We start from the raw sequence: 14,938 nt of genomic DNA on the forward strand, positions 1-14,938 counted from the left end.
GTTGGCAACAAGAGATCAGTATTCACATTCAGGTGGACACTTTCATGCAGATTCTTTTTTGGTTTCGTGACAAAAATAGAAATATTTAACACACGGGGGTGATTCAGATTTCATACAAGCCCATATATTTTCAAATGTGCATCATCTACTGAGCACAGTGATTTGTGTACAGCTTACACATGCTGCATTGTAGATTCAACAAATCCAAGTGAGAAAGTCCCATCTGCTCTCATCCTCCACTGATCTCAGGCCCTGGAGGCTACATAGGGCTAATTGTGGCCCCATTTTCCCTTCCTTATCTTCCTTATCTACATAGGGCTAATTGTGGCCCCATTTTCCCTTCCTTATCTTTTTTGTTTTTACTCAGTGCTGGGGTCATGGAGGCTCCCAAGTGACCAGCGGCAGGAGCAACAGCCAATGGCCCCTGCTGAGCATCAGTAATTAGAGCCCTTCTCTCCCTCCTCCCTGTGCTTCCCTACAGACCCAGGCCAGGGAACCTCTCGCTCTCCTTCTGAAGGTTATGGGGGGCAGAGAGAGGGAACAGCTGCTGGCGGGGTAGCCATCCTCCAGCTCCCATGGATGACCAGCATCTCTCCCGTCTTCCTTGGTGGATGTGCAGCAGCATCTCTGAAGGCGATTATGAAGGCTTGATCCAGACATACACAGCATCATCGTCTCCTGCCATCTGGTTTCTGGCTCATTGTTATCACCTTCATGTGACTAGTTGGTTATATGTTAATCTATCGGTGGTTCATTACGACAAACATTTAAATTAGAATTCCAAAAGGTGCTGCAGCAAGACACGTCCATGCATCGCATGACAATAAATTACAGTAACTGGGCAATAACATTAGCATAACCTGTAATAAATGCTGCCTTCGAGAAGCTCACAATCACCAGTTTAATTGAAAATGAAGCTATCTGTTGCACTGTGTTATAATCCGTCGACAGGTGTGGTGAAAAAAGTCCTGCTTTAAGAGCTTTAATGTAAATGTAGTAACATTAAAATGTCGTGTCAGTGGTACTTTAGACCCCTTTTTAGAATCATGTGCACAATATTATTGCTATTTAACAAGACTACTATACTACTTGATAAAACATCATAGTGTATTATATCTATAAAGGCAAAAAATATTTCCCTCTGAATTAGTGAAGTGTCCAATAACAGAAGATTAACAATTAACCATGTATTTCACTGACAATCTGTGAGTATATCACACAAATTTTTTCAGCATTTTGAGAGACATAATAGGTAATTACATCATACATAGATATATTTACCGTTGTGTCATATTGTTTGCATTCTCATATACAAACAATGCACTTTTATCACTTTTGTCATATTCAGAGAGGTAAAACTTATTTTTTATGACTGTTTCTCATTTTATATTTGCATGGATTTGGTTTGAAGCTAAATATCCCATAGAACAGGTGTTTAAACGTCATCATTTGTATTTTATTTAATTTTCACATGAAGGCAGAATACACATATTTTATGGGCCAGGATTGGTGGTGGCTTCTGCAGTGTGGGGAAAAACTGATGTTAGAAGTGTGCTGGGGCCACCTAGTGGACAATGAACTGAAATAGTTTCATGGACGCTGCAAAGCACAAGAGGCAAAGGCAAATATGAAAAATGAATTTACTATATTTAATAAACTTAGACATTAATTAAGTGCAAACACGGTTTAGGAAGTTAAATCTGCAAAAATATGTAAAATATAAAAATCATTACTTAATACACATAACATAATATATGTTATAGGAAAACTACTCCTCATAAAAGCACAAGTTAACATGTTACTTATTTCACAAGCAGTTTTTTATGTGTTTTAGTTTGTAATCAGATTAAACAGAGAAAGTACAAGTTTAAGTGGTGTTGACAGGCGGATTTTAATAGGTGTGAGAGGGGATGGGAAAAAATACATGGCAGCATGTGCTGCTCTCTAGTCGTTCTGCTACTAAGCTAAATTCACTGGCCCCTTCATCGCCCCCCCATGAGAACTGTGTCAGTCGTTTCAGTAAACTCTTGGCAACCACCTAAATAAGAACAATGGCATGATTTGCGTGCGTCTCCAGGTGCCTTCCAGTGCCGTGGTTCCCAGATTAAAAAGCCATTAAGGACAGTAAGTGTTACAAAAGTCTCCCGGCTTAAAGAGCCGGTAAACATTTACCAGTGGAAACATGGTGAGTGAGCCGACGAGAGAGCCCATCTGTGTTACGGCTCCACACCAAACCAGGGCACTGTGGCTCCGGTCTCTCAGAATGACGCCCACCATTACTTTGACGTAAGACAGTGTTCCAGTGAAGAGGAGCCATGAAAGCACCTGGTGAGAGCACAAGAAGAGAAAAGACTCAGCACGTAACCTGAATGATCTGCACGCCTGCTGAAACCTTAGCGACAGACCAAAAAGCCAAAGTTACCAAGTCACCCATTATGAAAGGAAGCACAGTTGTGCAACACTCAGGTGTTCTATAAAGGCGGAGTTGAACTTTGCCACAATTGTTTCCCCACTCAAGCCACAGATACATGTTAGTAAGCTTCTTTTACTTACAATGACCACCTCTCCGATCACAGTCCCCTGAAGCAATGGACATGGACTCATAGCTGCCATAGCCATGTTATAGCTGCCAAATCCTGTCCCTAATGTTGTCAGTAAACCAAGGAACACCAGTGACCTGTAAACAAACAGCAATTGTTTTCTAGAGATAAGATAAACAAAAACTAAATGATACAAACTCATGATAATAATAAAATTGTACCTGTTTTGGAAGAATGTTGCAATGGTGCATGCCATTGGGTTAGCCACTGAAGCCAAAGCAGCAGAGAGGTGAAAGGCAAGGTTCCCATAGGGCATACAGGAGTATGTCTGCACAGACGGCAGCAGGCCGTTGGTGGCGGCATTAATCCACACCACCATAAGATAGATGAAGATCATCTGGTACAAGGAGTGTTCTGGACCATCCAGCAGAGGCCTGCTCTGAGCTGCACCCTCACTCTGGCCTTTCACAGCCTCTCCTTCAGCCTCCACTCCAGGGTTATCCAGGCCAGAGCTGACAGACGCCCCAGTGTCTGGCACAAGATTTTCAGTGGACGGCTCGGCTGTTCGGGGGAGCCTGTTCAATGCGACAAATGCAGCCAGGCTTATGCACATCATGACCGTTAGGAAGACAAAAAATACCTCTGTGGAAAAGTTTGGAGAGAGATACTCTGTTTGTAAGAACCACACATCCTCGCCCGTGTTATTTGCCACAGTCTGAGAGGAGTTGACACACTTGGCGATGCCCACGCCTTGTGCCAGAGCAATGATGCCAGGAACTAAACCACTTAACCCTTCCCCGATATAAAACGTTGTGATGTAGTTGGCTGGGAGATGCATCATGAAAGGCAGGAAGGTGACTGAAGAGGTGCAATCGACCAACGACAGAAAGAAGGTAAGGATGAAAAAGGCAGTGCTATATGTTCCCCCGGCCACAATCGTAGTCTTGTGCCAGAAGAAGACCAGCAAGATGCAGGCCAGGATACCAATGGAGAGGATAGTGTAAATGACAACATTCTCTTTTAGACGACCCGGGCACAGTTTATGCATGAGAGTGACCAGCAGAGGTCCCACGTTGGCCAGTTGGATGATGACAGTCAGGTATGAGGGGAGATCCCAGCCCTCGGGGAGAGTATTGACGATGAGTGGTAGTTCCACCCACAGGCCATTTACTGCCACCCAAGAGCCCAGACCAAAGGCACAGGCCAGTATATGGATGAGCAGGGCCATTCTGAAATTGGGTGAGTCTGATGAAACCCCCGAAGAAGACTAAACAGTCTGACCAAATGGATTTGATTCCGATGTGTGTAGTGCCTACAGAAACAAAAAATTAAGGCAGAAGCATTATTTTAACAAAAATGAGCAGTGAAAGTTATATCTCAGCTCCCTCTTGTTCTTTCTCTCCTCCACCTCTCCTCTGTCCCCCATTTTTCCTTTCATCCCAACCGGTCGAGGCAGATGGCCGCACATCTTTGAGTCTGGTTCTGTCAGAGATTTTCTTTCTGCTCTCTATTATATTGTTAAGATTTTAGCCTTACTATGTACAGTGCTTTGAGATAATGTACGTTGTGATTTGGTGCTAGTGCTACACAAATACATCTAATTGAATTGAAGTAATCAGGAAAATAATCAAGATTAATTGATAACGACAATAACGTTAATATAAAGCAAGGCCTCCAGGAAAAGGCTTATTCTAAGGCTACAAGTTGTACTTTACAGCAATTATCCACTTGTGCAAACATACTTATGAGGTAGTATATTCAACTTCTGCCAGTAAACCATCCTAAATGTAACAAAATGGACCTTTAAAGCAAGACAAGGACAAGAGTCTTTCGCTCATAGATCAATGATTGCCTTGATAGAAAAACCAGCATCACTTCTCAGATAGGTTGAGCAGACATGAATCAAGCAGCTGATACAGTCTTCACATCCTTTTCACAAGCACCATATGCACTTCCCTGCATCTGTATCTGCCCACACTAATCTCATAATGAAGGACAAAACAAGTCATAAAATGTTGTAAACCCCAATCATATGATTTGTCATTTCTATTCAAGATAGCCGACACTAGTGCTGCTGTGGAGGAAAAAAAACAGGAACCTGTTGTGCTAAACAGTGTGATCACATGATATCATATTTGAGACAATGTGGTCCAAGTATAAATGTTGTTTGGGGTGTTTACCATACAATAATGCAGCAAATAAGCTTCATTTAAGGCGAGGGAATGTACTTACAAGTGTCTTCAGTCCCTGGAGGTGTTGGAGACGTCTTGCTGTCATCTTCTGTAGAAGTCAGTGACAGATCTCTCTTGACTGTTGTCTCACACACACACACACACACACACACACACACACACACGCACACACACACACACTCTGATGAAAATCACATGGCTCCTGGGTAGGTCAGGGTCCACCGCAGCCACTGATCAGCAGCACTAGATAGCAGAGGGCAGTGAGCTTTTACCTTGCTGCACCCACGTTGTTATTAGGTCACGTCAGTGAGGCTCCTCGATATCCACTTGACAGTTTTTACCTCAATGCCTGTTCAAGTAAAGAAAGTAAAAGTGCCCTAGGAAGAAGTTTCCTGTTTCCACACCCATCCAGACTCAGCAGGGGGAGGTGCGGAAGGATATGTCCAACGTGCTCATCTGTTATAATGACTAAAATCGAAAAATGATAGTAGGTTTTTAACTTTTCTTTATTCTTAACGGATAATTAAACAGGACAAAGTTAACGTCCCCTTTACGTACTACATAAGTACGTAAAGTCTGAACACACAGACACAGACACATAATGTATAACTACATGTCCACAAATCCTCTAAGAAACCGGGAGCACGGGAGACCAATGAAAACCCGTCTGAGATATGCTTGTGCCGCCTACTGGCCTTAAGTGTTACTGCAGTACAAACAAAAGATGATACTCATCCGTAATTCAGTTTATACTAATCAGAATGACGTCACCTTTGCCATTCATTTGTATGAGGGGTCTACAGATAACTGTAACTGAAAAACTGTAATTTTGACTTGTCAGAATGACGTCACAGATGTTTCCAACTACACAATTCATTCTCGTCACAATTAAATCACGATTAGTGTAAATGACGTCACACATGATCTGAAATAGATCATTTCAGATAGTCAAAACAAATATTAAAACGGCTCTGTTTCACATCAGAGGAAGGGACTGTGCACGCGACCGCGCCGTTAGCCACTATAGCAAAGCTACGTGCGCGTGCCCGCCTAGTAGCGACAAGATGGCGGTCGCCGCCGGATCAGGTAATGTCTTAGAGAAATTAATAACCGTAAATGTCTGTCGTTGAATTGTTGGCTCAGTCAGTGTTCGCGGTTTAGCTGTCAGTGTTTGTGCTAAAGTTAACTGTCCACTAACGCGCCTGCTGCGAGTAAAAGTTACATGCTAACGCAGAGCTGCAGCTGCCGAAGAGAATGAATAGGAAGCTAAGCTAACGTAAGTTGAGTTGAATGGAAGGACATGGCAGTCTGACAGTCGATAAGAGGAAATGCATGTCGTCTGTGAGTATTTCATACGCAGATGTTGGCTTTTATTTAATGAACATAGGAACAGTGATCTGCGCTGACGCTAGTGAACCGTAGCACCACCGCCGTTGTGTTCGGGTGATCATTTGCGGAATAACGGGTTAGCGACTCAAGACAGCGGATGTTTGGAAAATTTGGTCATTGACATTAAAATAAAACTCAATCAAATAGTGTTGAGTTCACGTTCGGTCTTGGTGCATGTTGAAGATTGGGTGATGTGGTTGTAAACAATTCAACATTTTTTGCGACTCTCAGTTAGTCGAGAAACCGTGACCCAGCGTTTTAGAGGAGGCACCCCGAGCCCGACTGCTGCATCAGCTGGCAGCGCGGCTGTGTTTGCATGGCTCAATGCGGCTGCAGCATCATATCTCACTGCAGAGGCCAAATGATGCAGCACTGCTGGAGCCAGATGTTCATTAAATCAGGGGAATAACATTAAAAGAGAGACTGATGAAATCTCATATCATTCGTGTCTTTGCACTTGATCAGACTGCTGCCAGAAATAAATAAATTTTTCCCCCTGACGCATTAGGCAGATTTGTTGCAATCTGCAGTCTCACCGTTAGATGTCTCTAATTTTTACACACTGGACCGTTAACACAACAACACCTTTAAAAACAATAAATCTACAGAGCCATATCAGTGTCCACTCTGGCTAAGTTTGCCATGTGACATAGAGTAGTTATGGGAAGATACCACTCTTTTGTGTCCCATACCAATATTACAAACTTGAGTGTCTACTGATAATATTAGTCTGATGCTGTTAATTTAGACCATTTTTTGAGCTATGAATGAAGCTGTTAACAACACATTTGTGTTGAGTCTTTTCAAAGACATAATTCTAAAAACAGCCCAAAATTAAAATGTCTTTTTAAAAACGTTTTTACTGTCTGTGCTTATATATGTGTGTGTGTGTGTGTGTATATATATATCTATATCTATATATATATATATATGTATATATATGTATATATATATATATATATATATATATATATATATATATATATATATATATATATATATATATATAGATACATATATGTGTATTGTATCAAATTTTACATTGTTATCTGTCCCATATCTGATCCAGTGATTTTAACCATTATCAGACCAGATCATTATCAATACTGATTCCCATCCCTAATATAGAGGAGTTCTATTTTTCTGTAGAACTCCGAGCCACATGTGGGTACGACTACTCTGCTAGTCTACTTGCCATTGTGTTCTTGGGCAAGACACGTTGTTCCTGCGTCCTTAAAAAGATCTCTTTTCAGGAGAAAAGAAGCCATAACCATATTCATCGCTTCTGAGCAAATCACGCGTTGAAAGCTCATACATTTATTTCTGCGAGTCGTTTCAATGGCGAGCTTGATGTGTTTGGCCACACACACAGGTGTTAAAGTTCCTCGCAATTTCCGGCTCTTGGAAGAGTTGGAGGAAGGCCAGAAAGGTGTGGGAGATGGGACAGTCAGCTGGGGTCTGGAGGATGATGATGACATGACCTTGACACGGTGGAGAGGGGTCATCATTGGCCCTCCAAGGGTGAGTGGAGCAAATTTTATTTTTTTAACACTTTAATGTTCATGCACTTTCCTCATCCTTCAGGACAACATGTAAGCAGGTCTGAGCTTTGATCGATGCAGCGTCAGCTGTCGTTGGGCTACACCGCAGTAGTGTACTCGCTGTTCACTGCTGTGAATATATATGAATATATATGTTGTATATGTATATGAGAATATATGTCCTGCTTTTTCTTGCCATTAAATGGAAACTGAAATTTGTATTGCATTGTAATCTCACGCTCTGCACCAAAGTCACTGATTTTACATCACTGCACACAGGATGTTGATGATCCACTGCTGCCTCCATCTCCTCTATCAACTATGTGATGTGACTATGAATCCACAGGAAATACACACGTTTTTGTAGTTCATCACACCCCTCACAGTTTTCTAGCAACCCTATTGCATATTACTGTGTTAAGTTACTTTAATTTAACACAGAGAAAATTCCTTTACCGTGACAACCTCAGTCAGACAAGAGCTAGCTCAGACAATTCAGAGTTTGAATATAAGTCACAACTTGGATTGACGGCACTTTATTTCATTGTTTTCACATTTGTTACTTGCATTGTATATTGTTTTACAGTTTTCTGACGCTGCTGTACAGAAAACTCATGCCCTCTCACGTTCTCTGTCCACAGACGAGCTATGAAAACAGGATGTACAATCTGAAGGTTGAATGTGGGCCAGGATACCCAGAGTCTCCGCCATTTGTCAGATTTGTGACAAAAATAAACTTGAGTGGTGTGCACAGCTCCAACGGTGTGGTATGTATACTGGCTACTGTTCTAAATCAATTACCCATTTTGAGACAAAACTGTTCGATTTTTAGATATTCTCAGTGTACCACAAAAAAGCACCAAAAGCGTCTCCTCATAACTGCAGAAAAAAAATCTAGAAATTCCTTGAGGAAAACTTACTGAACACAGCTCAGTTTCCCAGTGTCAATACCCTCATCTGTCTTTCTTTTTTTTTTTTATCATGAATCCAGATCCTTATCTGCAAATCTATATAACCACTCAAATCAAATAACGTCTTTCTCGGGGACATAACTCACATTCCTGAAAAAATTCACTCCACTTTTCAAGTTATGCTGCTGCCAGACAAACGCAGCCAAAAACTCAATCTCCTCTGGTAATGTTTTAAATAGAGATGCAGAGATTATTGGCATTGGATAGTAACTGTCATAGTATTTAATGAATTGGATCTTTATTATGTGTTTACACCAGCTTGATAAATGTTGCTACATGCAATACATCATCCAAGTTTATTTGACATTCAGTTTTTGTCTTGAATTTAATATTTAGTTGACGTTTATACATCATTTCTTATTTACAATATACAGTAAAGGTGCACTGCTGTGCTGACACAACATGCAGATTAGAGAGGCATAAGTGTCGTTCGTTGGGTTTGTATTATGAGACTGTTATATATATATATATATATATATATTTTATCGGATTTTAGAGAAACCTTTATCAGTCGAGTTATTTGATTAAAAGTACGGGTGAAACGGTTCACAAAGTCCGCGGTTCGATTCATATCTCGGTTTTGGGGTCGCGGTTTTCGGTGCGGTTGTTTTTTTTTTCATATCATGCAAAAACTGAAATAATGAGGCATCTTGATTAGGGATTAAGCACATCATTGTAACAATCCAGAGATTTTGAAACAGTAAGAGGAGAGCCATAGCCGCATATACACATTTATATATTGTGTAGTAAGAGCCACGTAAACTGTGTCAGACAATTCTTTGACAATTTGTTGTTGTATTTCTTCATAAAGTTCAGAAATTACTGTGTTGCTGAAGTGACAACGGGATGGAATATTATACCGCGGCTCAAGTGCTGAAATCCTGCATCCTCCACTACAGCATGAGGCTGCATATCTTTCGCTTTAAACACCCCCATTGCTTTCCTTATGCTTGGTCTGACTTCTCACCGAGTGCCTGTTTAAATACTGCAGGGAGCAGAAGTTGCTTACCCGACTCTCTTCCGTGTGCTGTCACACTGGGGTGATGTCGCCGCAGATGCGGGAGTATATTTGAAATGTTGCTGCTAGTATAAGTAACGCGTGTTGGGGTTCCTGTCTTCTCTTGACATTTATGCAACTGACCTGCAGCACTTAACAGTACACGCCTCCTTGTAGCAAATGGGAAAAAAAAACTCCACTGGGATCCTTATGCTACATTGCGTGTCATAAACCCAACGGTACACACGTGTCCCAAACCGTGACAAGCGTACCGAACGGGACAGATTTTCTTTAATGAACCGTTCCACCCCTAATTAAAAGGTAGTAACTCAGTTCTGGTCTAACATTTTGCCCCAAAATGTAAAATCAGAGATGGACTGTCAGAGTGCATCTTCTCTTGTTCTCTGTTGTCCAGGTTGACATGCACGCAGTGACTCCACTGGCAAAGTGGCAGAACTCCTACAGCATCCGGATAGTGCTGCTGGAGCTGCGACGGCTCATGACGTGCAAGGAAAACATGAAGCTTCCTCAGCCACCGGAGGGCCAGATCTACTCCAACTGAGCCCCCTCTTCTTTTAACTTTTTCTCATTCCCTCTCTCTCTCCCCCTCCCCACCCAACCCAACTCTTTCTGTTACGCTTTTATCCTCTTAACTCCGATAATGAGCTACGTGACATTCCACATCCTGTCTACGCCATGGCTGAGCACACATACACACACATACACAGACAAAATGAGCTGTCATGAAACCCATTCCAGGCCTCACGCTCGCTCCCTCCTTCTCTCATCACTGGAGCTCTGGGTGGACTTGATGTGATTAGGCAAGGTGGAGTCCTCAGTCCACGCCAGATATGATCATTCGAATACTGTACATCTTACTAATCTTTTTTTTATTATAATTATTATTATTATTATTTGTTAAAGAAATGCAGATTGTACAATAACATAAATAATCTTATTGAGTGTACCTCTTTTGTCTGTTGCCTTTTTGTAACATTGCAATTGCCACTTACCATCTCTGACCATGGTTCATTAGAGTTTGGTGTTTTTTGTCAGGAGATGACCCTTCTCGTATAAAATTCCATAATCAAATAACTTGGCAAATGATGTTAAGAATGTCTTACGTCATCAATCGAATTAAATATTTTCGTCATTGTGTGTTGACATTGGCTTGTACACCGATAGTACTCACGTGATTATGGCTCAGGTGCCTGGTAATGGTCACCTTAGTTTCACATGGATTGTCCAAAGTGAACTTTTTAGCTACACCATTATATCAGATTGTTATATGCATATTAGCATAGTATGCATATCTGCTGTCGGTCTACAGAAGTTCCAGTTTAACCATGCTTGAACGTAGCTACCTCTTTGGTCCAGTGTATTGTCAGAACAATAATCAGACTTGTGAAACTTCTTCATGTCTTTCTTTTTTCGCTTCCTTCATAAATCCTACTTCATGCTTTTCATGCATTTGTGTCTTTGTGTCACACAATTATTGATCATATGTGCAGTCTTTATATATATACATACATATATATATACATATATACACGTGTATATATATGTACATATGTATATATATGTACATATATATACATATATACGTTTCCACGTGTTTGGAAACGGACTTCTACGTCCAGCTTAGCTTCAAATCTCTGAAAACCCAACCAACATGATCAGCTGTGCTCATTTGATGAATATCTTGCGATGAAAATTAAAACTGTTTTAAGCTCACCCTAAATATTAAGTACATTTTATTTCTATACAACATCACAAATGCAGTTGGCCTCAAAGGGCTTTATAGTCTGTACACCCCTCTATCCTTAGACCCCCACATCGAGGGACAAAATGGGAGGAACTTCAGGAAGGTCCACACAGGAGGGATCCCTGTCCCAGGATAGACAGGTGTGCAGTAGGTGTCATATATACAGATTACATGTCACAATTTCAGCAGATTGCTAACAAAAGTTTACAAAGTAAAAAGAGTAAAAACATAAAAAGCACAGAATGTGAAACGTAAGAAAAACAAAAATTGTGCCAGGGGCTAATATTATATTAGCCTAGGGTATTAAAAATAAATACCGGACAAGTTCTTTGCATGATCCTGAACTGTTGCCCCTAGTGATTTCTTTTGGATATATTTTGTATTCGAGATATGTTTCATAATTGGTGCGATTTCTCATTTTTGAGTTTTTGAATTTATTTTCATAAAAAAATAAATAACTTCTCCGTTTTCCTCCCACAGTCCAAAAACATGATTTGGGGATTTTGCAAATTGGACACTAAATTCCCTGTGATGTGTATCCTGCCTTTCGCCCTTTGTCAGCTGGGATTGGCACCAGCAGATAAAGAGGTAGATCAAATCCGAATTACAAATATATAGATTTTTTGCAATATTAAAAAAAAATAAAAGTGTTTTAATGGAGGTCTGTGTAAAAATGTGCCTATTTCACACTCATCAATCTCAATAGCAGAAACCTAGAGGTAAATAGGCAATAAAGCATGACATGAATGACTGGACACCAGTGTGATTGACAGGTGGTGTCATCCAATAGAAGCCTCTGAACTTTTGGAATCAAAACTTTAACATGGTGCCTGTCAAATCATGTTTTTGGAGGTTTCAAAGCGCTTGCTGCCTAATCTCCTTGGTGATCCTTTCTTCCTCTCACGCTGTGACCTAATTGTTGTCACAGTCTCGTTCATGATCCAGCTTCTTCTTTACCTCTGTTGTGACACATCCCTGGGTTCTCCTACTGCAGGTGGAGGTGGACAAACCTGCAGAGCTTTTCTGGCCCATCCTTTTGTCGTGTCCTAACCACAGAAAAAAGGTTTTGATTTTAGGCTGCGCGTCGTCATCATCCAGCTTTCTTTTTTTTCCTGATCTACGTGAGATTGGGCCCTGGGTGTTGTTGGTGCAGAGTTGCTGCACCATGCTGCTGCTCTCATTAGATTGAAGATGGAAAGCATGTGTGGAATTGTGCTTGTTGCTGCCAATTCCATCCTCAATGCATTTTCTGTGTTTCCTCCTCTCACGATGTGACCTCTCATTGTCGGCATGACCTCGATCCAGCGACTTCTTAACCTCTGATGCAACACACGTCTGGCTTCTCCTCCCACAGCAGGACGTGGTCGGACCTGCAGTTTTTTTTTGGCCCCGCCTTCTGTTGTTTTCTGACCGCGGAACATTGGTTCTGTTTTTAGGCTGCACATCTTCATCGTCCATCTTTCGCTTTTTCCCTGATCTGCCTGAGATGGGGGCCTGGACGTTGGTGCAGGGATGTGAGATGGTGTTGTTGGGCTTGGCCATGCTGCTCCCCTTTGCCTGAGATGTAGAATTCCTCTGGGCAATGTTGGCAGTTTTTAACTGTGGCCGCTGCCCTGACCCACACACAGTTTTCCTACTGTCATTGGTCAGGGAGTTCTTCAAAGAGGTCTCCATTATGAAAGAACAGGATCTGGCACTGCAATACAATGAATCCAAACAATAGCTGATCACGCATGTGAATTAATTAAACGGGTGATATGTAAGAAATGTATAAAGTCATAAAATTACCATGATGAAGATTCATTACACAACACATGCAAAAACATCTATCTCGTTTACCTATTCAAAATAATAGTGTTATTAGCTGGAATATTTCTATAACTTATGTTTATGTAAACATTTGCTCTTGTTGCATTTTATATTTTTTAATTGGTCATATAGTTTGTCATCTTTTATGATTTTACTATTTTATAATAGGAAAAGATTTGGATGATGGATTTGACGTTGGGCTTGATCAGATTCTTGAGTTTGGAGTATCATTTTCATGTGGAAGTTGTATTTTATTTTGTGGAGTATTTTAATCTAGAATAAAGAAACTGGTAGGATGCACATCTGAAAACTTTTAATCACACACTAAAATCTCACCCGCCAATGTATTTCAGTAACTGTTGTAAACTCAAAAGTAGAGGAAAATTAGTGGAAAAAAATAATAATTTGCATGTATGTAAAAAAACATATAATTAATTTGCATTGTTCCCTTACTATTTGCTGTAGCAGCGCATGGCGTCAAAGTGCTGCATGCTGATGAATCGATGCTGCAGCAGCTCCTGTGGTGTTGTCCGCTTGGTGGCTTCGAGCTGAAGCGTTCCCTTCAGCAAGTCCACAAACGCCTCCTTATCGGTCATCTCTACAAATGCGTCTACATAATGATGTGACCGCACGCACCAGATCTAAAACAGGACGACAGAGCAGTGACTACGGTCAGGGTGGCATCGTCAGTTTGATTGTATTCTGTCTATGCTGAAGAAGTGAAGAATGAAATGAATGAAAAAGTTAGAACTACATTCTCAATGTCATCCAGAGATTGTAACTTTAGCCTCCTGGTTTCCACTGACTGAAGTCCCCAGACCTGTTTTGGTGACTGATCAGAAATATACTTGTTAGCAGTCGCAATTGGCTTTTAGTAAATAACCAAACATACAAAATAAGTTTAAAAATCACATTGTTGATGGATTAGATGAATTAGCTTTCATGTTCACTGATTAACTATGATATTAAAGCCAGCATGGCGGCAATGTGAGAAAGAAACCCATCAGGTGGTTTTTAGTTACCTTGAGTTTCCAGACACTTCTAGTAGATCTGACGTTTTTCTGGAAAAATCTGTAAGTGTTCCATCCGGCAGAGAGCATGGAGTCAGGTGGCTGACCCTGAGTCTGCACAATGAGCCTCATCTGAAAATACAACACACTTTAAAACTGCAATGCGTAACTTTTAAATAGAAATGTCTGTTCCATTCAAACCATTGTCACATTCAAACGAGTTCACACAATGTTGTTCGGTCACAGTGCGTTTAATCGAGGGTCATAGTACGACTAAGGCAATCAGACAACTTGCCAAGTCCGTTTGTACATGCGGATGCCGTGTACGTCTGACTCCGCCTCCTTAGGCGCTGTATCTCTCTATAAGCTAGTGTGAATTGAATCCTGTTGCCATTTACAAGACAGAAAAACACACCGAGACTATTGTGTTGTGTTATCTTGGTGCATGCACAGAACGCCAAGTCCAACTCCAGTCCGATTAAGTGTATACATGCAGGAGTAATCGGACTATGTATCCCATTATCCAGGTATGTTAGTCCGACTAAGACTAGACTAAACCAAATTATTGTTTTAGCCCGACTAAAATCTGACTTTTAACATGTCAGAGGCAACAGCACTATTGTGCTAGTAAAGTGTGTGACTGAAAACACAAAGAAGCGCTCGCGACACGTTTCAGGGGCAAATTCTTCTGCTCAAAAATGCTGGTCATTCAGCAGTTTGACAG

The 14,938-nt window shown here is 41.0% G+C and overlaps 2 protein-coding genes across 4 annotated transcripts; one reads left to right on the plus strand and one right to left on the minus strand.

The window, feature by feature from the left end:
- Positions 1 to 1,434: 1,434 nt before the first annotated feature.
- On the minus strand, positions 1,435 to 5,359 carry slc52a3 (solute carrier family 52 member 3). Its single transcript, XM_044038675.1, has 5 exons — positions 5,005 to 5,359; positions 4,773 to 4,850; positions 2,762 to 3,852; positions 2,554 to 2,677; positions 1,435 to 2,325 (listed from the first exon to the last, which is right to left on the minus strand). Exons 3-5 carry the CDS (start codon positions 3,766 to 3,768, stop codon positions 2,116 to 2,118), a joined length of 1,341 nt encoding a protein of 446 aa, XP_043894610.1. The 5' UTR covers positions 3,769 to 3,852; positions 4,773 to 4,850; positions 5,005 to 5,359; the 3' UTR covers positions 1,435 to 2,115.
- A 386-nt stretch (positions 5,360 to 5,745) lies between these two features.
- Positions 5,746 to 11,100, plus strand: LOC122777435 (ubiquitin-conjugating enzyme E2 variant 1-like). Of its 3 annotated transcripts, none has more exons than XM_044038678.1 (4): positions 5,746 to 5,818; positions 7,494 to 7,642; positions 8,304 to 8,429; positions 10,046 to 11,100. In XM_044038678.1, the coding sequence occupies exons 1-4, from the start codon at positions 5,797 to 5,799 to the stop codon at positions 10,190 to 10,192; spliced, it is 444 nt and encodes a 147-aa protein (XP_043894613.1). In that variant the 5' UTR covers positions 5,746 to 5,796; the 3' UTR covers positions 10,193 to 11,100. The 3 variants fall into 3 exon arrangements, with proteins under 3 accessions (XP_043894613.1, XP_043894612.1, XP_043894611.1); XM_044038677.1 differs by lacking the exon at positions 5,746 to 5,818 and adding an exon at positions 5,868 to 6,073; XM_044038676.1 differs by lacking the exon at positions 5,746 to 5,818 and having other exon boundaries at positions 7,217 to 7,642.
- The last annotated feature ends 3,838 nt before the right edge of the window (positions 11,101 to 14,938 follow it).

The sequence above is a fragment of the Solea senegalensis genome, linkage group LG11 (genome assembly GCF_019176455.1).
Source record: "Solea senegalensis isolate Sse05_10M linkage group LG11, IFAPA_SoseM_1, whole genome shotgun sequence".
Classification (NCBI taxonomy): domain Eukaryota; kingdom Metazoa; phylum Chordata; class Actinopteri; order Pleuronectiformes; family Soleidae; genus Solea; species Solea senegalensis.

Excerpts from the sequence above, each read along its gene's own strand:
- slc52a3 (XM_044038675.1), bottom strand. The coding sequence starts at position 3,768 with ATGGCCCTGCTCATCCATATACTGGCCTGTGCCTTTGGTCTGGGCTCT. Across the intron at positions 2,678-2,761 it reads GCAACATTCTTCCAAAACAG|GTCACTGGTGTTCCTTGGTT; the intron begins GTACAATTTTAT and ends GTTTGTTTACAG. Across the intron at positions 2,326-2,553 it reads TGATCGGAGAGGTGGTCATT|GTGCTTTCATGGCTCCTCTT; the intron begins GTAAGTAAAAGA and ends TGCTCTCACCAG.
- LOC122777435 (XM_044038676.1), top strand. The coding sequence starts at position 7,460 with ATGGCGAGCTTGATGTGTTTGGCCACACACACAGGTGTTAAAGTTCCT. Across the intron at positions 7,643-8,303 it reads TCATCATTGGCCCTCCAAGG|ACGAGCTATGAAAACAGGAT; the intron begins GTGAGTGGAGCA and ends CTCTGTCCACAG. Across the intron at positions 8,430-10,045 it reads TGCACAGCTCCAACGGTGTG|GTTGACATGCACGCAGTGAC; the intron begins GTATGTATACTG and ends TCTGTTGTCCAG.